Raw genomic sequence first — 27,737 nt, 5'->3', positions numbered from 1 at the left:
TTGGACCTGAAATTTGTACTACGGTAAGAGCCTACTTAATAGAGCTGAGTTTCTCATTGTAAGGTCCGCTGCCTCTCAGTTCGACTTGGGGACATGTACGAGGGTAGGGGCAAGGATATGGGCAAGATTAGCTACTTTGTAGGATAATTAAAAAATCTTCTGTTTGTATTCAGAAAATGTAATTTGTTTTAAATTAATTTTTATTGGGGTAGAGTTGCTTTACAATGTTGTGTTCATTTCCGCTGTACAGCAAAGTGAACCAGCTATATGTTTACATATATCCCCTCTTTTTTGGATTCCCTTCCCATTTAGGTCGCCATCCAGTGTTGAGCAGAGTTCCCTGTGCTGTACAGCAGGTTCTCAATAGTTCTCTATTTCATACGTATGTATATATGTCAATCCCAATCTCCCAATCCATCCCACTCTGTAGTTTTTAATATATGCATACAGATGTGAATTATGACAGTGCTATGGAGAGTCCTGGTACTAGAGTACTAACCTCAAAAGACCTGTACCATAGACAGTACTTGGGGTAAGAAGAGATGCTGTTTTGTGCTGAACTTATCTTTACATGCCCCAACTTGCAACAAGAAAACGATTAGCCGGAAGGAACAATGAAACACTTCTCTGTCCTCAAGTCAACAAGAAACTGGTTGTCCTATTCATTGCTATTTTCAGTGACACTAGGAAATGGCAACCCACTCCAGTGTGCTTGCCTGGAGAATCCCAGGGATGGGGAAGCCTGGTGGGCTGCCGTCTATGGGGTCGCACAGAGATGGACATGACTGAAGCGACTTAGCAGCAGCAGCATAATACTAACTTTTAAGTGATGGAGATGGCTTTACAGAATCACTGAGCGATGCTGCCTGAAAAGGGACGTCTGACGACTGGCTGAGATTCTGGTAAGAGAGGTCTGATTATGCTGCACTGGCAAACAAATCCTTCCCCTCCTGCCCGTACTTACTTATGCAAACAACCATCCTCCACATTAGTATGACTGACGGAAAAGTAGGGAAACTGACTACAGATCTGGACCTGCGGCAACATCTTCCTAATATTAAAACCCACATTCTGAATTTGGTTTCCACAAAACATCATCATCCATCACACTAAAAAAATGTTGTTAATTTGAATGTTATTGATTTTGAATTTTGTTTGTATTTAATGTGAAAATGTGTTTGATTATATGGTCCTAAGAGAACCATAAGTGTTAAGTTGTTGGTTGATGCTGGGGTTTACATTTGTACACAGTTAAGTAACATCATAATAAAAATATGTGCATCACTGCTGTGCGGGGAAGGGCCATGAGATTTTTCTTTTAAAAGGAGGGCTGTTTATATATTTCTCAAGTTTGAGAAACAAGGCCATAGCCTGTGATTTTACAAAATGCTCCTTTAGAGTGTAAAACCTTTCTGGAGACCTTCGTACTGTTAAGCTCCCTCACTTCTGAGTATCCTTGGGGAGGAGCAGAAAGATAAGGTAAGTCTTCTAAGAGCATGCAGGAGGGGTGGGCATAAGCAATGCCCTCCCAGTGTACTATGGGAGTTCTGGGTACCAGATACAGCATTCTCTGGACTGGAGAAGGGCCAAGCACTTCACCAATAGCACTGACCTTGTCCTTATGGCAAATTGGAAACAGCTGTTAATCCTGCCATTCTACAGAGACGAACGGACTTCCCTGGTGGCTCAGCAGTAAGGAATCCACTTGCAATGCAGGACACAATGCAAGAGATTTGGGTTCAATCCCTGGGTCAGGAAGATCCCCTAGAGGAGGGCATGGCAACCCACTCCAGTATTCTTGTCTGGAGGATCCTATGGACAGAGGAGCCTCGTGGGCTACAGCCAGTTGGACACGACTGAAGTGACTTAGCACGCACCCATGCACAGAAATGAACACTGAGCCCTAGAGAAGCTGAGTCACCAGACCAACCATGTGTATGACCTGCCCTCTGCCATGAGGGTTCTAATGGAGTGAACCCTGGATCCACTTCTCCCTAAACCAAGATAGTCCCTTCCCTTTCGGGAGTTCACGTTGGTTTCTGTAACCTAGCACCTGGCACAGTCCCTGCCTCGTGAGAGACGCTTTGTAAATATTTGCTGAACCCACGAGGTATTTCTTAACTAAAAAGCAGGGTGGCAGGACCCCCTTTCCGTGGAAAGCTCCGAGATGGGAAAGGATTCAGAAGCTGCTCTTACTCTGAGGCGTCCCAAGATTTCCTGGGGCTCCCTCCCCAATGCCGTTCAGCGCCAGGGTGCAGGAGACAGGGAGCACAGTTACCCAAGGCAACAATGAGCTGACTGCCGCCCTCCTGCAAACTCAGACAAAGCACCGAGACCTTGTAACTGAAAAGGCACTGAATGCGGAGCGAGGAGGTGGGGGCAGGCTGCTGCGGGCAGGAGCCAGTGCACAGAGCCTCCTTCCCACTCCCCCACCTCGGAACCACATGGTTCTCCCCAGGGTGCCCCATTCCACTGTCTGGGCTTGGTCACCCTACTCTGGAATGAGTCTGGGCATGGAGAGACAGGAAATATCAGCTGCGCTGGAAGAACAGATCTACAGAATTGCAAAGGAAGGTAGAGAACAACCACAGGAAGAAACAGCCTCTCAACTTCTCAGCTCATTCTTATTTTTTTAGAGAGGAGAGCGAAGCAGGCTTTCACACAGGCCAGGGTTTGGAACTGCACTACCACTCAGTCCAGCAGATGGAAATGTAAGAGCTCCAGTAACGGCTGATAAACACCATATTCTTCGGTGGATACCTGCAGCTGCTTGCCCATCACAGGTTCCGCGCCCACGTCCGTGGCAGACATCGCTAGTCAATTACAGCGCCATTTCCTGCAGAGCCCAGGCAGCCTCACAGTCCTCTGAGACCGAACCCCAGCAGCCACGACCAACGGGTTTGCGCTGGCTCGCGAGAGGAGGAAGTCCTCTGCTCCGCTGGTCTCGCCCAACCCCATCACTGAGTCACTCAATAAACAGACTCTCTGAGAAGTCACCAAGTGCCCAAGGGTATGGAGCGGGTGCTGGCGGAGCTGAGCCAGAATTCTCCCGGCTCCCTGGCAGGGCGTTCTCACTTGGAAAATCACACTGGCTCCTTTCCAAGCTCACGGCTGACTTCTGATGACTGGGGGACAAGGACGGTGTGGAAAAGGAGAACTCAGGTGACCCGAGTACCTCTTGTGGGCAAGTGCCGCAGTCACTTTTACAGCCTCTGACCGCCCCTGAGTAGACGTATTATTGGTAGAGAGGGAACAGGGTCATTATAAAAACAAACAGAAGCAGAGTCTGGCGTGGATTTTCTGCAAAGCAGGCCTCTGAAATGAAGAGAGCATCGCCCAGCTCACAGGTCAACCAGATCCCTCGGGGCTCCCTGCCTAGCCTGCAGGACTGATGACCTGGAGATGAATCTGCAGATAGACAAGAGCCTAGGGAACCTACCTGCTGGTTCCCCAGCTCTCCGAAAAGGGTGCAAAAACACGTAACCTGTTCACTCACACTGCAAACAACTGAAGCTTATTATTTTTCCGTAGCCAAGTTTATGCATAAACCTGGTGGCTCAGATGGTATAGAACCCGCCTACAATACACGAGACCTGGGTTCGATTCCTGGGCTGGGAAGATACCCTGGAAAAGAGCATGGCCACCCACTCATGTTTTCTTGCCTGGAGAATCTCTTGGACAGAGGAGCCCGGCAGCCTACAGTCCAAAGGGTGGCAGAGAGTTGGACATGACCGAAGCAACTTAGCCACATCACAAAGGACTTCCCTGGTGGTCCAGGGGCTAACACTCCGCACTCCCAAACACCAGTTTTGCATGTATCCATGTGTGTGAATATTCTGTTCTGTGCAATTTTATCGCATGTAGACTCGTCTGCCCACACAAGACACAGAGCCGGCCCATCACAGGATCCTCCCCTTCTTGCCTACCCAATCCCAGGCCACCAGCCATCTGCTCTCCACCTCTGTCATGCAGTCATTTGAAGAACGTTACAGCAATGGGATCAGGCAGTGTGTAACCTCTGGGGATGAGCTCTTCCACTCAGGGTAATTCTCTAGAGATTCATCTGGATTGCTGTCTGTGTCAGCAGTCTATGTATTCGTTTTTGGCTGCGCTGGGCCTTCAGGGCCACACGGGCTTTTCTCGAGCTGTGGCGTGTGGACTCCTCACTGTGGCGGCTTCTGCTGCAGAGCACGAGCTCTAGGGCATGCAGGCTTCAGAAGCTGCAGCTCCTGGGCTCCAGCAGCTGTGGCGCAAGGGCTTAGCTGCTCCACCGCACGTGCAATCTTCCCAGACTAGGGATCGAACCCGTGTCTCCTGTATTAGCAGGCTGATTCTTTACACTGAGTTATCGGGGAAGCCCGATATGTTCTTTAAAAAAAAAAAATCACTAACTAATTTGGGGGTGGCGGCACTGGGTCTCTCTCTGTTGCTGTGCACAGGCTTCCTCTACTGTGGGGACTGGGGGCTACTCTCTAGTCACGCTGCGCGGGCTTCTCACTGCGGGCTTCTCTTGGTGTGGAGCATGGGCTCTAGAGCTCGGGCGCGGTTGCCCAGAGGCATGTGGAATCCTCCCGGACCAAAGGTTGAACTCGTGTCCCCTGCCTTGGCAGGCAGATTCTTAACCACTGGGACATCAGGGAGTCTTGGTTTGTTTCTTTTTACTGCTGAATCATATTCCATCATCCAAATGCATCGCAGTTTAACCATGTGCCCACTGAAGGACATTATGAATGAAAACAGGTATGAACTTGTGTGTGCCTCTTCCTCCCTTCCTTCCAACAGCTTATCGAGATGCAATTCACATACCATACAATTCGCCCAAAGTGTACAATTCCACAGCTTTTAGTATGTTCAGAGTTGTGCAACCATCACCGCAGCCATTTTAGAAAATTTCATCAGCTTTCATATCCCTTTGCCGTCACCCGCAATCTCTGCCCCATCCCTAAGCCACCATTAATTTACTTCCTTTCTCGGTTTGTCTCTTCTGGACGTTGATTATAAATGAAATCGTGTGATATGGGGTCTTTTGTGTCTGGCTTCTTTCGCTTAACATGTTGTTTTTGATTTCACCCGTGGTGTCACAGCCAACAGTACTGCATTCCTATTTATGGCAGAGTAACATTTCAGTTTGGAGACAGACTACATTTGGTTTATCCACTCATCAGTGGTTAGACATGTGTAAACTTTTTTTCTTTTTTGGCGGTGCTGCGTGGCTTGCGGGATTTTAGTTCCCTGATCGGGGATTGAACCCGGGCCCTTGGCAGTGAAAGTGTGAATTTGTAAGCACTGGATCACCATGGGAGTCTTGCGTATAGGTTTCTGTCTGAACACACATTTCCATTTCTCTGGTACAGATGCTCAAGAGTGCAGTTGCTGAGTCGCGTGGTAAGTGTCTAGTCTCATTCATCTAAAACAGTCCACACACTTTTCCAGGAGAGCTGAACCATTTTACATCTCCCCAGCAATGTGTTCGATTCAGTTTCTCTGCATCCTTGTTGGCCTTTTGTGTTACTCTTATTTTGTTCTTTTAGCCGTGCCGACAGGTGTGTGTATTTGCTTGGTTTTCCCGAGCAGAAATAAGATGCCCAGTAACACCTGCTGAGAGTCTTGCCGTGCGGTCTCCTCCAATCAGTTATAGCCTGGTTAGTTCATGCCTCTCCCCTCTATTCCAAGGGCCCCTTGCATTAAAAGCTGGAGCTGAGATGTGGTCACCCCATAGGCTGGGCTGGGTGGGACCTCTGGGATCGGACCATGTAAGGGTGTCGAGCTGTGTTCTACAGCTGGCTTATGGAGTCCACTCAAAACCCTGGATCTCTTTCAAAATACAAAGGGGTCAGGCAAGGCCTCCTGCATTCTGTCTTTGGGACAGTCCCTCAGTGGAAGAACAGATCCCTCTGTATTTTTGTTGTTGTTGTTGTTACTGCCTCATAACTGTAATCACTTTCCCAGGTGGGCCCATCATGTCCTTAGAATGTAGTGATCCTAGGGACAGAAGCAGGCTTTTGAATGAAATGGGCACAGTACCCAGCTTGCAGTGAGCACCTGTTAAGTATTTGTAGACTGGCCTTGACAAGCATCACGGACACGGAAAATCACTGGCATAGTATAAGGACTTAATAGATATAAGCTACATGGATACATGGGGGCTTTCCTGGTGGCTCAGTAGTAATGAACCCACCTGCCAATGCAGGAGATGAGGATTTAATCTCTGGGTCGGGAAGATCCCCTAGAGAAGGAAATGGTAACCCACTCTAGTATTCTTCCCTGGGAAATCCCATGGACAGAGGAGCCTGGCGGGCTGTAGCCATGGGGTCGCAGAAGGGGAAGGCGGCAGTGAAAGAGAGTGACTGGGAGCATGGATCCGACTCTGCCACTTGCCTGGGGTTTTATGGCCGCACCGCCATCTGCCTCATCAGCGGCCATTCCCCAGGCTTGCTGGGGGGAGGAACAGATGAAATCGTGAGCACAAAGGCACTTCAGGCCCCGGCAGGGCCTGCTGGTAAAGGCTGTGCGAACACCCAACTGTTGTCAACAGCCCTCCCTCTCATGGCAGAGAGCAGGCCGGTGAGGGATACTGACACAGCGATGCTGCTGCTACAGCTGATACCACGCAGCTAAGGGGCGGCCCCGAGCCCCCAAACACATGCACAAGAGTAGACAGGCCAACTGGGCAGTGCTCTCTGGCCCCTGTTGTGTGTGCTGTATCATGGGCGAGGAAGCGGTGGGTGTGCGGAGTGGGGCTCATCCTCCCTTGGACCACCCTGCCCCCGGACCATCCAGTTCTTTGTTCAGGACCGAAATACAGGGGTCATCCTTGACTCCCATTTGCATCGTAGTCCTCATTAAAGCCATCAGCAGGACTCTGAAAGTGCACCTCCATACACATCTGGCACCCCACTTCCACGGCTGACACCTGGTCCCAGCCACTGTCACCTCTAGGTGAGCGGACTACAGAAATCGCTCGAGTCTCCTCACAAGATCGTTCACAGATGTAAGTCAGATCCCACCACTCCCTCTGCTCAGAACCTCCAGCTGCTGAGGAATAAAACACACAGACCTGAAGAGCACGGGGGCCGAGAACGGCCGAGGCCGTCACAAGGAACAAAGACACCACGGAGCAAGCTATTACAAAGCCACAGTAATTAAGACTGGGGGTATTGGCACAAGGGGAGACAAATAGACCCGCGGAACAGATTAGAGAGTCCAGAAACAGCCCCTCACATATGCGGTCACCTGATTTATGACAAAATCAATACTGCAGAGCAGAGGGGAAAGAATGGCCTTTGCAATAAATGATGCTGGGCCGACTGAATATCCATGTGGGGGAAAAAATGTCCCTTGATCTCTACCTCACGCCATACACAAAAATCAATTCCAGATGGATTGCATAACTACGAAGGGTCCAAGATTTCAGAGGAGAACACAGGAGGCTGTCTTCGTGAGCTTGGAGGAGGCACCAATTTCTTAACCAGGGCCCAGAAAGTTCTAACCAAGAAGGGGAAGAAATGACAAATCAACAATGTTTAAAATTAAGAAACTCAGTTCATCCAGGGACACTGCTAAGCTACCCACAGGAGAGGAAGGGCATGCAATCCTACATCCACCAAAGGACTGGAATCCAGAATATGCATAATTATGTAAAAAGTAACTAAGAAAATAATTTAAAAAATCAGACAACCCAATTTTTTAAAAATGGGCAAAAGATTTGAATAGACATTCCACAAGGGTATATTCAAGCTGGAGTTCCAATGCTTTGGCCACCTGAAGTGAAGAGCTAACTCACAGGAAAAGACTCTGATGCTGGGAAAGATTCAAGGCAGGAGAAGAGGGAGGCAGAGGATGAGATGGTTGGATGGTGTCACCAAGTCAATGGACCTGAGTGTGAGCAAACTTTGGGACGTGGTGAAGGACAGGGAAGCCTGGGGCACTGCAATCCATGGGGTCATAGAATCAGACGTGACTTAGCGACTGAACAACAACATAATCAAATCACCATAAAAGTATGAAAAGGGATTTGATTTCCTTAGCCATCAGGGGAGCACAAGTTAAAATCATGTGATGATGCTACTATATACGCACCAGATATGCCTAAAAAGAGAAAGACAGACACTACCAAGTGTTGGCGAGGCCAGTGGGCAACTGGAAGTGGACCCTGACAGAACTGACTTGGATGCCACCTGAGTAACGTTTACTGAAGCTGACATATGCTCACCCATGACCCAGCAACTCCACTCCGATGGGTACACCCTACAGAAAGACACGCACACGGCTACCGACACACACAAGAATGTTCCCAGGAGCATTTGTTATTCAAATAAGGCAAAACACCGCAGACCACAGTCATTGAGTCCAAATGTCCCACTCTGGTGGGGACGCTGCTAGTTCAGGAGGCCGTGTACATATAGGTGGGGCCAGGGGTACATGGGAAAGGTCTAAACCTGCCTCTCAATTTGGCTGTAAACCAAAAATTGCTCATAAAAAAAGTCCTATAACAAAGCAAGCACACAAACAAAAAAGCTCAGCAAAGTGGAGGAGCAGAGACACCCTGATGAAAAAAACGGCGTGGGTGCGGTTTGCAGAAATGGACACTGCAATTCCTTGAGCTGAGACCTCACATCCCGTCTTCAGAGGAGTCAGCAGGGCTCTAGCATTACCTGTCACCTTTGTCTTTTTTATAAGAGGGGGAAAAAAAAACTACTTTCCGTGTATTATTAAAACTAGAAAACAGAAACAAAGCCCCTTAGGGTATGCCCCCTCTCCCTGCAGGCCCCACAATCTCCTTAGTCCGGGGCTCAGCAAACTTTCCCCGTGAAGGGCTGGACGGTCAGTATTCCATAACCTTGTGGACCTTGCCTTGGTCACCTGACTGCTGCAGGTGAGAGTAGCCGTGGACGAAACAATGAATGGGCACAGCCAGGTCTCATCAGTGGATGCAGAGCCTTCTCCTCAGGGTCGCTCTGCAGGGGTGGCACCTGGCAGGAGAGGACGGGGTGGGTGGAGGGGGGACCCGGGGACAGCTGCGCCCTCCTCACCCCACCCCCTTTGGAACCTGGCTGAGGGTTTTCTCCCCACCCTGCCTTCAGGACTGGTCCAGGTTGGCTCTCTCAAACCGCCTACGCTGTTTTTTGCAGGGCTTCTTCCTGGTGAAGGGGAAGTGGCCCCAGGCATCTTCCCAGGAGTCTGTGAAGAGCAGATGACAGGGCTCGAAGCTTCTGGAAAAGTACTGCGGACTGCGGACCACCAGGAGTTAAACCGGCAGTGACCCCGCCCTTGGGCAAGGGGAGCGCCAGAGAGGAACTCGGCGGGCCAGCTGTGTTGGGCCTTCCCTCCATGATCCCAGTCGCGGTCACCGCTTCACTGCAAGAGGAAATGAGAGGAGAGGGGGCCGGGGACGGACAGACGCCGTCCACAAAGCGGGCGAAGCAAGTCGAGTAATTAGGGCCTCTAGACACCTGTTGTGAGCTCACCCATTCACACCCCTGGCAGGTGGTTTGCACCTCTGAGGAAGGGAAAAAACCACTCAGATGAAAAACTGTCCATCTGCAGCCTGGGGCCGAAGGCCCAGCCTGCCCGAGGAGGTGGCTGCATCTCTGCCAGCTGACATCCTGACCTCAGGGGAGGTGAGGGAGGGGCGTCTAGAGTGAGAGCCACCCAGCTGTGCCACTGCAGAGCTGTGTGACCCTGGGCAAACTCCTTAACCTCTCTGTGTCTCATGCCCTGTCTTTATCAGATCCCACAGAGGAAGCCTTTGCAGTTAAATCCAGGTGCTCAGCACACATTTACTGGGAACCATCTACACACCAGAGGCCTGTGGCCTCCACAGTGAACCACAGACCAACCCCAGACCCAACCCAGAGAGCAGCAGGGACGCCCGCTTGACAGGAGACAGGGGTTCGATCCCTGGTCTGGGAGCGACTCTCATGCCAGGGAGCAATGAAGCCCATGGGCCACAACTATCAGCCTGGTAAGCTAGAGCCCAGAAACCACAACTACTGAGCCCACATGGCCTAGAGCTCACACTCCACAGGAGAAGCCACCACAGCGAGAAGCCCGCGCACCGTGACTCAAGAAGAGCCCATGGCTCTCCACAATTAGAGAAAAGCCAGTCAAAAATAAAATAAATAAAAATTTTTAAAAATGGACATACTGCAGAAAACTTCCAAGGATTCGGCACTGCTGTCAAAGACACAGGCTCTGTCTTGAGTCAGCCCTGCCTTGGGTTCCCAGCCCAAAGCTACCAGCTTTGTGCTGTTTAATAACCACACTGATTAACTACCCGCTCCATACCCTGGCTGTCTTAAGTGCCCCACATGCATAATCTCACTTAATCCTTTTAACAGCCCTCGAGGCAGCCACATGGTGAGGGAGCCGGGTGCCAGCCCGAGCCTTTGACGACCCAGTGGTAGGACTCTGGGCTCCGGAGCTGGTTTCTTTACTGGAGACGATGACGACAAGCACTCTGCAGGGCTGTAAAGAGCCAAAGCACTTCAGCCCACAGTGCCTGACGCAGAGGTCGGGCTCCAAAAGTCTGCTTCGTGATAGGGATAAACACTAGTGATTATTACTGTGGCATCATTATCAAAATTCACAGCACACGTTACCAGCAGTATGAGGACTGCTATTTCATGCCGAGGGAAACTGAGGTCCAGAAAGGGGGCAACAGAGAGGGACCTGAGAAATGCTACTCCATTTACTTAAAAAAAAATTTTTTTTGATGGGAACCACTTAAAAAATCTCTATTGAACTTGTTACAGTATTGCCTCTGTTGTTTATCTTCTGGTTTTTAGGCCTTGAGGCATGTGGCATCTCAGCTCCCTGACTGAACCACACCCCTCTGCACTGGAAGGGGAAGTCTTAACCACTGAACCACCAGGGAGGTTCCACCTCCCTGACTTTTCTAAAGGGCGAGCCGTGAATTGGCCCAGAGGACAATCCTGCGGAGGCGTGGATCTGCAGGATCTTTGGGCACCCGTCAGGCTGGGTTTCAGAGGCTGGGGTCTGGTGCAGCAAAGCCCAGATGGAAGGCTGGTGGCCCCCAGGAAATGCCCAGGCCAACACTGCCTCTGCCGAGAAGCTGCTGCTCCCAGCTCACGGGCAGGGTCCCCCCGGGCACTGGGGAGGGCCAGGGGAGCTGCTGCCTCTCAACAGGTGGTCTCAAGAACCAGACTACACTCTCCCACGGCCCTGCACTCCAGCTTGCACCCCTTGCGTGTGTCACTGTCCGTCACTGTCACTTTCTTCCCCGGTCCTTCGTGAACAGGAGCCCGTCTCTCCTGACACGGCTCTATGCCCAGCACCTAGCGCAGTACCTGGCACAAACGACACACGCTCGCGGGATGGCAGTTCTACTAAAATGATCTGGGGGACGGTAACTTCTTCAAGACCCAAGAGAAGGATTAAGGAGGTGCAGTTCATGGTTCAAGGCCCAGAGAGGGGCGGTTCCAAGCCAGGGCTCTGGGTCAGACCAAGGACACCCCACTTCCAGCTCAGCTGTGTGGTCCTGGGCTGGAAACCTCATCTCTCCAGGTCTCCAGTGTCCCTCTGGGTATAGAAGGGATAACAGCACCCCTCCTTTACAGCGCTGCTCTGCTGCTTAAAAAAAAAGATACAGCACAGGAAAGCATGGTGCGGAGCCCAACACACAGTGAGCGGTGATCACGCCTGGTAAGATAAGCCCACAGAACTTGCCCATCAAAATGGACTGGATGGGTTCCCCTGAACCTTGACATCTCCCTCTGCCTGTGACCCTTGCGGGCTGCTGGCTTTGTCTGAAACTGGGTCTGGTTTCCTGGCCCAGCTTGTCTCTCTGAGAAGACTCACAGCGACCCCTGCTGCCCACGCTTGGAATGGTCTCAAACTCCTGGCCGGGACACACAACAAAGCCAGGCTCCAAGAAGGCTCTGGGTTTTCAGGGAATGGCAGGAAGAAGAGACGCCATGCGTAATGATGTTCGGGGAGGGACACTAATTTCCTCTCTTCTCAAAACAAATGTAAAACGCGAGACCAGACAGCACTTTTCATTCTCCATCTCGGTCTTTTGTTTCCCTGGGTCAGTGTCATTCTCAGACTGCAAAACCAAGCGAAGCTGTCATTTCGGCAATATGCGATTCTCGATCCACATGTACAATCCTGGTTTGATATGGCAGTTCTTTAAATTCAAAAAGCAGGAACTCGTTGAAACCAGCAGCCGCGAGAGGCTCAGGGTACGTACCCTCTTGGGATGGCAAGCTCACTCTTCTTGACTCGTCTCCCCAGATACCGGGAGATGGAAAACAGTCCCCCCTATTGTGACTCCACCTTACCAGAAACTATAACTAAGACCCTACTACTCAGAAACCGACAGGGCCAGCATCTTTGCATCGGCACCGTGCTGACCACGTCTGTTAACGAATGGCACGCCAGTGTGTGATTTAGATCGTGGGAAGCAGGACAGGAGTTTTTAAAGGAAATCCCTCAAGTGGCTTCCCATTCTTTAAACCACTGAGTAAAAGCAAAGAGGGTAGATTTCACACAACGATGATACATCCTTTCTAGTCTCCAAAATCTAGGACTTCTATCTTCCATCCACAGCTTACCTGGCAAGAAGCTAATGGGTAACCCTAACAGGGACTTAGCTCTCCCGATCCTTGTGCCAGAACTGGATAAATGTGGGATCAACAAACAAGGTCTAACACACAGAATCCTAAATGCCCCCCCACCCCCACCCCCCATGTGCAGGCCAAGGAGCTACAGGTTCCCAGAACACTCTAAGTTTGCAGCCAGGCTTCCACAGTCTGCTAGGCTGGGGCCAACGTCGTCTGCCCTTAGGTTCTGAGAGCTTAGTGGCTGCTTTGCTGTGCTGCGTGGCACACACCTGGAAAGCATGCTTGCTTTAACCATTTCCCCCTTAGGCCCCTTCCCTAAAGACACTTCACCCAGGGCTTGGTACTGGGTGGTAGCTAACTTACCTGAACCAACTGGTGCAATGTTCCAGCACAGGGTTGCAAACCTGTGGCCCCGGGCTCTATCTGGCCCACGCATAGACTTTGTCCCACACACACTGTTTTTAGAAAGTGAATTAGTTGCCAACTTATTCTCCCTAAGGATCCAGATTGCCAGTTTCTCTTTCAAAACCTGAGAGAAGCACCTGAGACCCCTGGATGTCCGCTGGCCTCCAGCCCATCAGTCCCCACCTGCCAGCTCTCCCCGGCTGTTTCCTGCCTGGCCTCTGAGAGACCTGAGTATTGATTCCTGTGTTAGCAGCTGCCGCTGGACTACATAATGTAGCTATGCGATCTCCCCTCATTTCAAAAGGGGATTTCCTTAGAAAGCAATGTAGACCAGGGGTTCCCAATCCCGGCAGGATATCGGAATCCCCTGGAGTGCTCTGATCCCAAGACCAGTGTCTGGGCTCCACCCCCAACAAAAGGAATGTAACTTTCTGGGGGCGGAGTCTGAGCAAAGGTGCGTTTATCAAAGTCACCAGGTGATTCACATATGCAGAGACGGCAGTGGACTGCCGGCTTAAACCAAAGGATGACTTGGGTGGCAGGATTTCAGGCCTATCGAGGGAGGAGCTGGGCTTCAGTCTGCCTGGTTCTTGCCCCTCCTGTAGGTCACCAGTGTGGATAGAGAAAAACTGATCATCCTATTTGCATACCTTTCTGCCCAGTGCTCTGAGACAGCAGTGTTTGAGATTAAGGGAGACACATCCTTGGCGGCGAGAACATGACTTTTGTGACGCACCATCGAGGACGCGAAGGCCCCGCCGGCTCCCACCCAGCACAGCCTTGCCTCTTACCTGAAGAGTTCTCGGATCTCGCGGCTGTCAGCCTGGAAGGGGATGTTCCGCACCAGGATCTTGGAGGTTGTCTGCTTTCTGGGTGCTTGTTTCTTCCGGGCGGATGTCAGGGCTGGCCTGGAGGGTTGGGGGAAGGCTTCGGGTTATTGGGACCTCGGCACAGCTGTTGCACTCTGCTGACTCCACCACCATCCCCCGCCACCAGCCCTGATGCTTTCGTCCCCTACTCAGGTGAGGGACTCACGGAGGCAGTGTGGATGCAGCTGAGAGGAAGGGAAAGGGAAGGAAGGCTCCCCTGGGTGGCATGCAGCCTAATTCTCGTCTCCCCGCTGCAGCTGTGGATGCCCAGGTGACATACCCTACCTAGGGGGTGTCTGCTGCCCTTCATCTGGGACCAGCAGACACTTGAGAAAAGAACTCTGATGGGGGCAGCGGGGGGCAGTTTCTCCCCAAACCCAGTCTCCTGTGTTATCTCTGCAGGTACCCAGAGGGACTCTGGCTGCTCCCCAGGTCTTGCTGGAGACGTTTCATCACTGACCGTTTCATCACTGAAGCACAGCATACAGGGGCCTGGTGGTGGTGGCGGTATAGTCACTAAGTCGTGTCCTACTCTTGCAACCCCATGGACTGTAGCCTGCCAGGTCCTCTGTCTATGGGATTTTCCAGGCAAGGATACTGGAGTGGGTCGCTATTTCCTTCTCCAGGGAATCTTCTGGGCTCAGGAATCGAACTCGGGTCTCCTGCATTGCAGGTGGACTCCTGCATTGCAGGCGGACTCTTTACCAAATGAGCTACGAGGGGCCTGAAGCAGCTTCTAACCATGGAGGCCGGCCAGGGCTGCGAGAGGAAACTTGCCACCTGAGGTTCAAGGCCACCTGGAACCTGTCCCCCTGATCTTCCAGGGAGACCTTCCGCTCCGTGGCAGCAGGGGAGAGCCGCGAGCAGGGGCATGAGTTGACGATCTGAGTGTCAGAGTCTTGTGGCCACTTAGATAGAATTTGTGTGATCCTGAGCAAGTTATCACTTGGCCTCTCTGGGTCTCAGTTTTCTTGGTTGTATCACAGGCCTAATAATGGTCCAACCTTGTCAGATTGTTTGAGGTTTTAATGAGAAAAAGATGTGTTGAAACACTCTACACTGTACCTAGCACAGGGCAAGCCCTACATAAACAGCAGCTGGTACTTAAAATGACTTGTTCTGACTCATCTGAAGTCTGATCCACCGTCACCTCCTCCCCATCACCACTAAAACAGCAACCCACTCCCACCCCCAGCTCTATTTTTCTTCCTGGCACTCGTTACTGTCAAAAAAATTCATTTGGGGTTTTTTGGTTTTTAAACTTCATTTATTTTTACTTGGCTGAGCCAGGTCTTAGCCACAGCACAAGGGATTTTCTATCTTCCTCGCAGCACGCAGGGTTTTTGGTTGCAGCACTTGGGATCTTTAGCTGTGGTGAGTGGAATCTAGTTCCCTGACTGGGGATTGACCCCGGGCCCCCTGCACTGGGAGCACGGAGTCTTAGGTCTCTTTACATATTTAGTTGTGTGTCTCTTTGCTGTCTGTCCTCTAGTGCTGTGCTGTCCAAACAGTAGCCACAGCCGCAGGTGGCAAGCAATTAAATCGCAATTAACATGATACAAAATTAAAAAATTCAACTCCTCAGCTGCTGGGTCATCCAACCTCCAAGGTGGTCCCAAACAGCCCCTGCCTCTTGGTATTTATGCCCCTCGGGTGTACTCCCCTCCTGCTTTCCTGTGAAACCAGGTCATAACAGACAGTTCTTCCCTGTTCTCTCCTGGATCACCTGCTCTGGAGGTAAACCAGCTGCTGTGCCGTGAGGACACCCGTGCAGGCCTAGGGAAGAGACCAACGTGGTGAGGAACTGAGGCCTCCTGGCAACAGCCGTGTGAGGGCATCATTTTGGAAGCCATACCGTCAACCTCAGTTGAGCCCTTGGATGAGACTGCAGCCCTGCCCAGCATCTTGACTGTGACCTCCTAAGAGACCCCAAGGCAGAACTTCCCAGCTAAGCTGTTCCTGAATTCCTCACCTTCAGAAACTGTGAGATAATGATAAACATGCATTGTTTTAATCTGTCAAGTTTGGGGACACTCAGTTATGGTGTGACAGGTAACTAACACAGCGGTACCTGTCGCATCTCAAGTGCTCAAATACCACGTGCAGTGACAGTGCAGAGAGCCTCAGAGGATGTTTCCACCCCTGCAGAAGGGTCTATCAAACAGCACCACTTCAGAAACCCAAGGATTCTCCCTCCAGAGCTCCTGAGAAGACTGTCTGGTTCCCAGCAGACTTTCTGTAATTTTTGGTTGAATGAAAGAAAGACTAAATAAACACGGCCTAGGAGTTGAGAGCCTGCAAGATGACTTCAGCCTGATTCCCTGGAGTCAGGGGACTGAGAAGAAAAGACCAGCACCACTAGCTGAGTGATCATGTGCTGGGCAAGTGCTAAATGCTTTGTGCACAATCTCTAGTTTTCACATTTTACATGATGGGCAAAGTCACCCACCCAAGGTCATGGAGCCCCCTGGATTAGAACCCAAAGCTGTGGGGCTCAAAGCTTGGACTCTCCCTCTTAAGGTATGGCGCAGGAGCCTCTGTTGGCTTCTGGGGGCTCCCGCACCGAGCCTGCTTCTGGCTGAAGATGCTCAGCATGGCATGGACCAGGATGGGGAGAGACCAGCAGATGTGGCCTAGGCAGGCTCCACAGACAGAAGGACAGACAGAGAAGGGAGAGCGACCAGCAGCTTCCGGCGAGCTCACCGATCTGCTCAACGACCACAGTGAGGCGGGGCGGGTGGCTCTGACAAGGACAATGATGCTAACTCTGACCCCTTACGTGCCGGCTGCTGTTCAAAGCACTCCTGGTGTATGAGCTCAACGAGGATGGGCGAGCAGGTGAAGACGCGAGGACAACACTAACCCCCCCAGAAGACCTCCACCGGTTCACGAAACTGTGGCCTGCTTCCATCTCTAACACCTACTGAACCTCTTTTTAAATTAAGCAGAGGCTGTCTCTGGGCACTGTTGTCCGGCTCCAAGAAGGAAAGCCCCGTAAAGACAGAAAGAATAAGACGTCTACGTCTTAATGCTGCTTTTGGTTCATCAAAGTGCCAACAATTTGCTACTGACTCTGCCTTGGCTCACTGATACCAGCAAGAACAAGCAGGCTTTGCTTGCTTCTCTGGCCCGTGTTCCTTCTGTTGTAATGAATGTGTATTATGTGTCTACTCTGGGGACTGGCGCCGTCCCAGTTCACCAGGGGAAAGGGCATCGAAGCTGGCACATGAGGCACCCCCTTGATCAGGAAGGGGCCCCAGGGGTGAGAGGGGTCGGGTCGGGGAGGATGTTAAAGGGCCGTGAGACGCCCTCTGCGGCACCGGCATCAGGGCTAAAGGGACAGATTCAGATCCAAGGGAAGGGGCTGGGGGTGCGGAGGTGGACACTCACTTGGTGGCTCGTTCCGAGATCCTCACTTCCAGCTTGTGGCCGTCCATGACATGACCCTGCGAGAGGACACAACACAGCCTGTCCTTCTGTCTTAGAAACACGCGCCCATAGTCCCGTCCTTTGCTGGAGCGGGCTTTGGCTGAGTGAGGGGAATCACAACGCCAGCGGGGATTGACTGTTTCAGGGCAGAGAAGCCCGCTGGGGTCAAGGACTGAGCAGAGTTTCTCCCGGAAGTAGCTCCTGCCGAGCGTGGGCAGCAGCTGCTGGTGATGGAGACCCAGCCCTCCAAGTCCTCTTGAGCCAAGAACAGCCTTGACCTTTAAGCCATTCGAGGGGCACAGTATTTTCCATTGTTTATAAGCATTCAGGCCAAGTAAGCCCCTTCAGTCTGGTTTCCAGAGAGAGTTTGGTTTGAATTGTAGGCTCTTGGAAAAAAAAAAAAAAAAAGAATTCTAAATCACAGCGGAGATGCCTTTAAAGCGAGGCTCTAACATGGGTCCCTTAGGCAAAACTGGTGTATTAGCAAAATTACCCTTGAAAATCCTTTAAATCTCCCATAAAATACAGCTCACATAGCCTTGTAGAAATGGTTCTGGGTGGCAACATGCCCATATGGAGTACACAGCAAGGCACAGAACGTAACTCTCCCGTGTGTGGGGGAAACCTGAGACTCCTGGATCATGTGGATGAGAAAAGACAGACCACTGGGCGTGCACAGCTGAAATCCACTTAGAGTACATGGCATCTAACGACACAGTTGGATTTCCAGTGTCTCTTGAAAAAAACCACAAACAAAACAAAAAACCAGAGAAGATGTGGTATGGCTGGGGCCCACCTGCTCGTGAGGCAGTAACTGGCTGAGGCCAAGACGTGGTCCCTTTGGATGGGGGGGGGGGCACCTCAATTCTGCTCTGGGTGATGCCAGCCCGTGGGCTAGTTTACACAGCCACCCTGGCCCTGTGGGCACCTGAGGTAGAGACCAGAGAAGCAGAGGCTACCCCCGCCCCAACCCCCACTGAAACACAATTCAGCTCTTTTGGGAGTCACCTTGGGCCAAGGAGAGAGTTGTCAAAATTCTACAAAAATGTCTACAAAAACAATCAAATGGGCTAGGCACCCAGTTCCATTTCCTTTAACCCCTAAGGCCTTTCTCTTGACCAGCAAGCTCTATTGGGACAGACTCAGTTGCCTGGAGGGTCCCTATGATGAAGTCCGACTCCCCAGAGCGGTGGCCCCGTATGGGTGCCCTTACCACCCAGAGTCCAGCCAGCACACATCTCAGAATGAGGAGCCGGGAGGGCGCTGCCCTGGCTTGTAAACTCCACCCTAGTCAGCTCCATCTCATACTGCCTGCCTGGCCTAGACAGACACGGGCCGTTCCAAATACTGGTTTAAAAGGGATCCTGGACCCGTGGGGCCCTTCCACGCTCCCCTCATTTAGAAGCCGATTCAAGAGGCACAAGCATGGGTGCTCAGCCTGTCCGCAGTGTCCCCCAGCCCTGGCCACCACCCCACACAGCAGGAGAGATGGCAGGTGACAGCAGGAACCAAGGGGGTCTCCAGAAAGGAGGCACACAGGAAAACACGGCCCCTTACCCCCTTCCTGCCAGCAAGCCCGAGCCCTTCTCACGGCCTGGTCTTGGTGTTGCTTCTTCAGAGGTCTGCTTCACCGGTCTCCCCAAGGCCTGGCACAAACCAGGCTCTTCTTGATCAAGAGAGTGAATGAGAGCACCGCAGAGACTGGGGGAGCCGAGGAAGCTTCAGGGCCTCAGGCTGCTGTCGCCTAGGGCCTTGGAAGACGTGGACTTGCCTACATTCCTGCTCCATCTCAGAGGCTGGACAGGACACCCGGCCCCCCGCGCCTGCCTAGCACCGCCACAGGGGGACCTTGGCAGAGACCCCCCACTTACCTGGAGCTGCTTGAGAGCTTTCTGTGCCTGCTCCGGCTTCCTGTATTCCACAAACCCAAATCCCATGGACAGCAGCGCTCCTGAAAGAGACAGAGTTGGGAGTCGCACCAGAGCGCCGGGCGGGGAGGAAAACAAAGAAGCTGGGACGGACCAAGTTCAAGGGTTCCCAGGGGCCCCCTGGACGTCCCCTCAACCCTCTGATTTCTTCACGCCCCTCTTGGTTCCCAGAAAGACCCCAGCCCCCGGTGTGCTGTTTATTACTGGTCGTCTGGAAGAATCAGCCAACGCAGTTACAAAGCCGCCACCTGAGGCCTGGCGGACTATTAATTAACAGATGATAGACACGATAATTAACTCTGTGATAGAATCCCGTCTTCCAGAGGGAGGGATGACCGCCTTTGGGCCAAGCAGCAAAAAACTCTACCTGGGCAGTCCCCTGCTTCCTTACGTAACGGACAGAATGGACACATGCAACAGAGTCAAGAGTGCCAGGGGCTTACTCTCCAAAGTGTTCCTGACCGTCCAAGGGCCTCCAGTTCCCAGGTTTCAGACATCAGCTTGGGACAGGGAGGGTGACTGTGTTATGAGAGCCTCTCTGGCTCCCTACTGCTGGGGCGTGAGTAGCAAGAGTTCAGAGAGCCAGGGACAGTGCAACCATTTATAGGGAACTTGGCTTGCTGTACGTAAACGTGTATAACTGTGGGGGCGTACGAATAAGCTCTCTCTTGACATCTCGCCCTTTTAACACAAAATGGCATGCCAATTACTGACTGTATTCTGTATTCTTTTTCACAGCTGCACTCAAAGAGGGCTGGTTCAAGGCTGATGGGTTCAGAGGAGGTTCCAAGGTGTATCATTACTGACTCAGTGGTCCTCATCTCTGCATCTCTCTGTGAGGCTGTGCCTCTGCCACGCGCCCGTGTGTCTGCATTTCCGCTCACAACCATGTGCTGTCACAACAGGGGTGCCCAAGGCAGGATGTGTGTGGCTCTCTGGGCAACGCCAGGGAGGCTCAGATGGAACTGCTGGCTGATGGGCCGTACCACCCTGTGGGGACTTCCAGTATTTGTGTGTCAGAGGATCTGTGCAATCTCTGTTCTCAGGGTCAATGGTGTGGGTGGTGGGTGAGGGGTGTCTGTGCACACAGGCTATTTAAAAAGTGCATCGAGATGGTGCAAAAGGCAAATACACGAAGTCAAGTTTGTCACCGAGTCACTGACACTGTGCAGATCCATTCTGCCCTTCTCCTGCCCTGGGAGGCTGATGGCCACAGTCAGCACAACCTAGGTTCCCTGGCCTTCTGCTTTCCTGTTGGGTTTAGCCAATGGGAAGCCCCGATTTGAGATGGGTGGGTGGAGGAGAGCACGTCGAGGGTCCTGGTTCTTTCCAAGCACTCCTCCGTCTCCTTGCCCTGGTGTGTTCTAGCAGCTCCAGTGTCCAATCCGCACCCTTGGCTCTGCTGGTGGCTCTTCTTTTCTGAGTATTTTTTTATTCAGCTGCATGTAGGATCTTTAGTTGCAGCATGTGGGATCTTGTTCCCTGACCAGGGTCGAGCCCCAGCCCCCTGCGCTGGAAGCATGGAGTCTCAGCCCCCTGCCTGCCCTCCATCCCCAGGGGAGTCCCTGGGGGCCCCTCTTCTACGGCTCTGGTCACACGACTCCTTCCCCCACAGCCTCTGGGCTCAGCCACTGCCTCGGCATCCCCTGTGGGTCTCAGCCCAGCCCACGCCCAGGCACTTGGTTCCTTCATTACAACTGTCCCCTTGATGACCCCAGCTCAGCCAGCTTTCTGGTTCCTCTAGAGCCCCTTGCTGATAACAGACACTGATGGATGAGCCCAGAGAGCAGGGCTCTCAGAGACTCTTGAAAGACTGTAGATTCTGAGAGCTGCTCACGACACTGAAAGACCAGATAACTGCTCTAAAGCTGAAGAGTGTTCTGGGGGGGCAGGGAGGCAGGCTCCAGAGGGGCAAAGTGACACCAAAACCCGCAGGAACAGCCTCAGGTGGAGTGGGTGACCCCTGCCAGCATGACTCCCGCCCCAGACTTCAGGGATCACCTCTTTTCCTGAACCCGGCACAACAGAGCCTTCATGTTGCTCACCTGATGCTTACATTGTAGCCTTTCCGTGTAGCCTGAAGTATGTATACAGTTCTTGGGGGAACGGGACGTTATGGTTTGAACTGTGCCCTACCCCCCACCCCCCTATGTGTATGCTGAGGTCCTAATCCCTGCTTCTCTGAATGTGACCTTATTTGGAGACAGGTTCCTTACAGAGATAATCAAGTTAAAGATGAGGTCATTAGGCTTCCCAAGTGGTGCTAGGGGTAAAGAACTCTCCTGTGCAAGAGTCGTAAGAGATGCAGGTTCAATCCTTGGGTTGGGAAGATACCCTCATGGAGGGCATGGCAACCCATTTTAGTATTTTTCCCTGGAGAATACCATGGACAGAGGAGCCTGGGCTTCAGTCAATGGGGTCTGAAAGAGTTGGACACAACTGAAGTGACTTAGCGGCGTCAGGCTAAGCCCAAATCCAATTAAAACTGGTGTCATTATGCGAAAGAAAAGCGGTGGTGGGAGCGGGTGGGCAGGGGTACACAGGGAGAATGCTGTGTGAACATGAAGACCTTCCCCTGGAAGCCGAGCAGGGAGGCTGGAACACATCCTCCCTGACAGCCCTCAGAACAAAGCAACCCTGCCTGCACCTTTATCCTGGACTTCCGGCTCCCAGAACTGTGGGAGGGTGAACTGAGGTGGAATCTACCTGGTTCCTGGTGCCTCATGATGGCTGCCCAAACTGATACAGGGGAACGCCCCAAAGCCTGTGCCACGTGTCTGCTTCAAACTCTCCAAGGTGCCCTGGGAAAAAGCCCAGACTCCTCTCCCCAGCAGGAAGCCCTTCTGTGATGTGGGATCAGCCTACCTTTCCAGGAGCATCTTGTGCCCCTTCGGTACATTCCCGACCTGTCACCACAGCCCTCTGCCACCTCCTTCAGCCACACACCCCACTAACTGCTCCGTCTCCCTCCTCTCTGAGTCTTGATCAGACGTGGAGAACCCCGGGCTGGGCTCCTGTCCAGCCAGGCCCCCCGGGCTCTCATCACTAGCTCATTTATTTCTCAGGACACAGTTGTGGGCTGACCCACATGGTATCCCTACAAATACCCCAAATTGAAGGGATGGGGACTCTGTAACAGCAAAAAAAAAAGCAAGGGCCGAGGGCCTGTCTGTCATCTGTAGGAAGCCAGGGCTGGAAAAGAAAAATAGACCAGAGGCCAAGGGACTCGTGAGACTGCCCAAGATGGACTCGAGGGATGAGGGTGCCTGGCCCAGGCACCCCAAGGCCAGTGAGGGGCGTGGCTGATGACCTGGTGGAGTGTTTCAGGTGCCCCGTATCTGGGTGGTTGGTCTTGGGAAGGAAGCGGGAAAGCCCAAGATGGGTCGGTTCCTGCCCCTCCCTGGCGGGAAGGTCCTCCAGGAGCACAGAGACGCTGGGAGGATGGAGAGGTGTCTGCCGCTGAACAGGGTCAACCCTGCCAGCCCCCTAACAGCCCTGCTCCGAAACCACTCCTGACACTCCAGCGTGGCAAAGGGTCTCGACTCAGGAGAACCTGATGTACATGGATGCTCCCGCTGGAAACCGCGAGTCTTCAGGGACCCAGAAAGGAGGACCATTTTGGATGAGCCAGACAGGAGAGTGTGGGGCTGGCAATGCTCCGAAATGACAGGAGACCTTCAGCATGAGTGGGCGAGAGGCGCCCTCACCCCTGCCCGGGGCAACATCACTTGGTTCACAACTGCTTCTCTCTGACTGAGCTCTCATGTGGAATACCTGCTTTGTTCTTCTTCTTGGAAATGGAGCAGCTCTTCACCGCACCCACTTTGGAAAACACCTGGAAGAGAAGGTCAGCATGTATCACCAGATAATCCTGTAGCTGGTGCAGGCGTGTCTTGAAACAAGGGTCCCCAACCTCCAGACTGTGGACTGGTATCTCCAGATCAGCAGCGGTGCGAGATCAGAAATATAAGTGCCCAAGAAATGAAATGCGCTTGAATCATCCCAAAGCCATGGCCTCTGTCCTGGTCTATGGAAAAACTGTCTTTCACAAAATCAGTCGTTAGCGTCAAAAAGGTTGGGCCCGCTGACTTGAAAGCCGGAGGGGACCCAGGCCACCGCAAGCGTGGGCAGGAAGAGAGTAAGAGCGGAGGCTCCTGAGCTCTCCATCGTCTTCCCCTCTGCCCCCTGCTATGAATGCAACACTCTCGGCCAGCAGGGTCTCCTGGCAGGGCTGCCCCCGACGTGCTCACTGCTGTGCCCCTGCTTGGCTCTGTCAACCCAGGAGACTGCGCTGGCCTGGCGTTTACGTCAACCTCGCAGACACCACGTGGAGAGGGGCCTTGTCTTCTGACCACATCTTTCACACTTCATACGCCTCCCTAGGCGCCCCGACAGGCCCTCTCGTGTGTCACGTACACGCGGACGCCTCTCCCAGCCCCCAGACTGGTCTGGCCACGGCTCAGATCTCTGGGTGAGATGTCTACCACACAGCCTAGCAAGAGAGTCAAGCGGGTGGCTGTAGGTTATTCATTTACACACTGCCGCAGGTCTCGCTTCCAGGCGAGGGGGTGGGGAGTGGGAAATGGATGCAAGGACCACAGGGATGGATCAGCAGACCGGAAGTCCCGCCCCCAACCCATTCCCTCTGGGCCAAGAAGTCACTCACTCCCTTCAGCGTCTCCTCAGTGGTGTCAAAGTTGAGATTTTTGATAAACAGAGTGCACCCGGGAAGGCTCTCTTCCTCCTCCTCTTCCTCTTCTTCCTCCTCCTCTTCCATCTCTGCTGAAGCATCGTGTGCTGCTCTGTCCATCGGCTGTTCACCTTCTGGGGTCTCAGCGTCTGCACAGGCCAACCGCCCCCCCACAAAAGAAATCCATTAAATAATGTCTTACCTGCCTAAGCTCCAAGACCTAGAGCACAGAACCTGCTGGACCAAGGGGGATCAAGAGGGTTCTGCCTCTGAGTGGCCAGCGTCAGGAAGGGACAGGACTCTGAGACTCTGGCTCATGCTGGGTTTTAGCAACTCTTGGGCGGCAAAGTGGGGAGGGGAAGAAACCATCCTGCCCCGTCTTCAAGAGAAAGGAGTGCGCAGCACAGACCAACAACCAGGACCCCTAACAGAGAAGCAACCTTCGTCTCAAGGAACAGCATCGCAGGGGAAGGGAAGGGCAAGCGTGAGGTTGTGAGTTACAGGGTGGGCGTATGGCTGCAACTCAGGCCACTGGTCAGCCCCGGTGGCGAGTGTGGAAGTCTCTTGAGGCTGAGAATCGCATCAGCACCTCCTGAGAAGTTATGCTGCTGGGAAATGTGTTCTATTTGGGTCAACCTCCCTAGTTTCTTTCATGATCAGGGTCTGGGGACAATCACCCTTCCCCCACATAGATTTTGGAAGCTCTTCCCTTACCGAGCCCTACCCCCACCAACCACCACCACTCCGGGGAAATCAAACCTCATCTCAGCCATTCTCCAAGGCAGTTCATTACCACCTCTCCAAGGCTCCCTCCCCCACCCCAGGTCTGAGCCCTGCACACAATGGGGATCCTCCGTTCTCTTGTGAACACTTGCATTCAAGTAGTTCAAGCCCAAGGGAGCTTCTGGGGTTTCAAATCTGTCCCCTGCATCCTCATGCTGAGCACCAGAGCCATCCCCATCTCCCTGGCCCTTTCTGATGCAAGCCCACTGCCGGCCAGTCCTAATTAAACTTCAACCACTTTGTCGTGAAACAACCCTTTCAAGTCCTAATGGAAACAGCAACAGTGAGGACTTTGCCGTTCCACATCAGTTGAACGGGCAGCCTCTGCTGTTGGCACTCCCTTGGAGGTAAACCTAGAATCTAGACTCTTGTTCCAGGACAAAAAAAGAAGAAATCTACATGAAGGCTCCCTCCCCTACCTGAGAAACTCACACAATTTACCCAACAAGTGACTCTGTGGGGTGGCCATTTGTCCTCAAAACTCAACTTTCAAAGCAAAGCGGGGTGGAAAAAAAGTATTGTTAATGATAGGGAAGAAAGCTATGCAGAGAGGCTGAGACTCCAGGTTCTGAATGAGAACTTCAATCGGAAAGAAGACCGTGACCTTCAGCTTTGAAGGACACCCGCCCCACTGGCTCTCCTTGTGCCTGATGTCTTGGAGATGAAAGGAGAAAGGGAGAGATGCTGATCAGAGGCCCCACTGCGTGCATGGGCTGGGCCAGGCACTGTGAGGACGTTATCCCATTGTGACCGCAGTGGCCACATCACCATAAATGGGAGAGGCCCGAAGAAAGTCCTGGAAGTCGCTGCATCTGAACCCTAAACCCCAGGCATCTTCAGGTTGGGAGAGAGGTTCATGGGAGACTAACCGAAAAGAATTTTGTTCTGCAGAAAAGACTGGCGGGATTGATGGTGACCAGGAGAGCTCACAGCCATTTAAGTGGCAGCCTGTTTGTGGCACCAGCCAACGGCTGCCACGTGGGAAGATGGACCCAAGTTATGGACGGGTGCTCAGAGCTTTCACAGGAAGCTGCAGGGTCATGGCTAAGGGCACAGACCTTGGAGCTGGTAGCTGTGGGGCATAGCCTGGCTCTTTCTGGATGTGGGACTTCGCAGAAGTCACTCAACCTTTCTGTGCTTCCTTCTTTCCATTCAGAAAAGGGGAAGAGCAATCACACAGTTACAAGAGTTAATGCACAGAAGCCGGGGGAACAGTGGGCTGGGGGAACAGTGGGCCGGGGGAAACCCTGTGAATCCCTAACTCTGAAGGCCCATGGCTGTGAGAGGCAGGCTGGCCCGTGGCAGGCTGTAGAGAAGAGCGGGTGCCACAGCTCTGAGTCTGGGGGACCGTGTCTCTGCTGGCCACATCCCTGGGAAGGGCTTCCTCCTCCCTGGTGGCCAGGCCCTGCTGTGGCCCACGCCCGCATCTAGAGAGGCGCGCAAATGGCCGAGGACGAAGCCAGAGGTCGTTGTGAAGTGTACTTCCTCCCCTGACCACCAGCGGGCAGAGGACAGGAAGACTGGGAAGGAGAAAGGTTGTATCATGAACCAAATAGATGCTTGCCAACGACCTCACCAGGATCGAGGAAAAGAAGGAAGAAGCAGGAGCAGGACGGGGCTGGGGGTGGGGGTGGGGGGTGCTGGGGACCAGGGGGGAGGCTTGGAAAGCAAGGTGGGGTGGAAGGGGGCTGGGAGAGGCGGGAGGTGGAGGGTATGCTTCCATCTGTGATCGGCACAATAAAATCCAGTCACGCGTCGCCACATGGGGCTTTATTATAATCGGGCCGCAGAATTTACGGTGGCTCCCTCCCCTTCCCGGCTCTGGGCGCGGAAGGCTGACAGCACAGACTGTTATCAGTTGCAAGCAGCTTTTCAGGACCTCCCTCCACTCGGAGCCCTTTATCTGGAGGTGAGGGTCTTGGTTGTGGAGAGATAAAACACACTGTCCCCCTCCCTCGAGATGGGTACAGAGAATGGAGGGCTTTGCAGAAAAGAAGGTGGGGGCAGGGGGAGGGGAGAGGGGGCCAGTGAACAAAAAACTCCATCCATTCCCCTCCTGCTTGCCTTCCTGGGGAGCCTGGGAAAATCCAGGGCTGGGGGCTGGCTGAGTCCCCAGGGCTGAGGGGACAGGGAGCTGGGGAAGCTTCGTGGACAGTGTGTAGAGGGCGGGTGTGGGGGAGGAGCAGGTGAAAACGAACAGCTCAGGACCCTGTATGTGATTCGAGTATGAAAGGAAACAAAAAAAGGTGGAGGAGGCCAGGAGATGAGCTCTGTGGGGATCTGCCTGCCGATTTCAGTGGGGCCTGAAATCAGCACAGGCGCGCACAACTTCTTGGCCCCAAATCCCCTGTATTTGCCACAGCTACAGGCTCCCTCCTCCCTGCTCCAAGGCCACCTTTGTGTGAGTGGTGGCAGGACCTTGGACAGCAGCCCCTCGGAGGAGGTAGGTCCTGGTCTGGGATGCTCAACACCTGCACTCTGGGGGTGGGCGGGGCAGTCTTCTGACCAGCATACACTATTTTGACAAAGCCTCCCCTTGAAAGGATCCAGAACATTCTGCATCCAGGGCCCACATCTATGACTGTGACATCTCAGCTACCCCCTAAAAGCTCCCTCTGTCCCCCGATCAGCCTGGGAGCTCCTGGGGAAAGTGGTATGTGTTGAGCCCATCCTGGTCACCCCAGCTTAGCAGCTGGTATCTGGCTGATGCTCAGGGCTGAATCTGAGACCATCCGCTTCAGCTGACGGTGCTGAATTAGGCAGGATGCAGGTCAGAGTAATGGTGACAGACGGGCGGCTTCTCACCGCACTCTCACAAACGCTTCCTGCCTGATGTACAGATGCAGAAACAGCCTCGGAGATGGCTGGCGGCCTGCCCAGTCACAGGGCTGGGAGAGGACAAGGAAGACAGAGACTTCCCCAGGAGCCATAAGCCTCACATCCTGAGGACCCGGAGTGCTTAGTGCAGGGCCTGGCGGGGAGGAAAGCTGGCTTTGGCCCGTGGACCTGCTCACCAACCACTTCCTGCTTTCCCACCAGACACTCGGCG

General features: G+C 53.0%; 1 protein-coding gene across 3 annotated transcripts in view; it reads right to left on the bottom strand.

Annotated features, from left to right (window-relative positions):
- RBM19 (RNA binding motif protein 19) overlaps positions 1-27,737 on the bottom strand; it is a 121,641-nt gene that overhangs the window by 69,903 nt on the left and 24,001 nt on the right. For all 3 annotated transcript variants that reach the window (XM_040251643.1, XM_040251645.1, XM_040251644.1), the window contains 5 exons: positions 23,882-24,054; positions 22,990-23,050; positions 19,159-19,238; positions 17,249-17,304; positions 13,781-13,897 (listed from right to left, as the gene is read on the bottom strand). In XM_040251643.1, the coding sequence (XP_040107577.1) occupies positions 13,781-13,897; positions 17,249-17,304; positions 19,159-19,238; positions 22,990-23,050; positions 23,882-24,054 (487 nt within the window). The remainder of the gene's footprint in view (positions 1-13,780; positions 13,898-17,248; positions 17,305-19,158; positions 19,239-22,989; positions 23,051-23,881; positions 24,055-27,737) is intronic.

This window comes from Oryx dammah, unplaced genomic scaffold (assembly GCF_014754425.2).
Source record: "Oryx dammah isolate SB20612 unplaced genomic scaffold, SCBI_Odam_1.1 HiC_scaffold_12, whole genome shotgun sequence".
Taxonomy (NCBI): domain Eukaryota; kingdom Metazoa; phylum Chordata; class Mammalia; order Artiodactyla; family Bovidae; genus Oryx; species Oryx dammah.
Note: the sequence above shows the minus strand (reverse complement) of the source record. Positions and strands in the feature narration are given on the sequence as shown.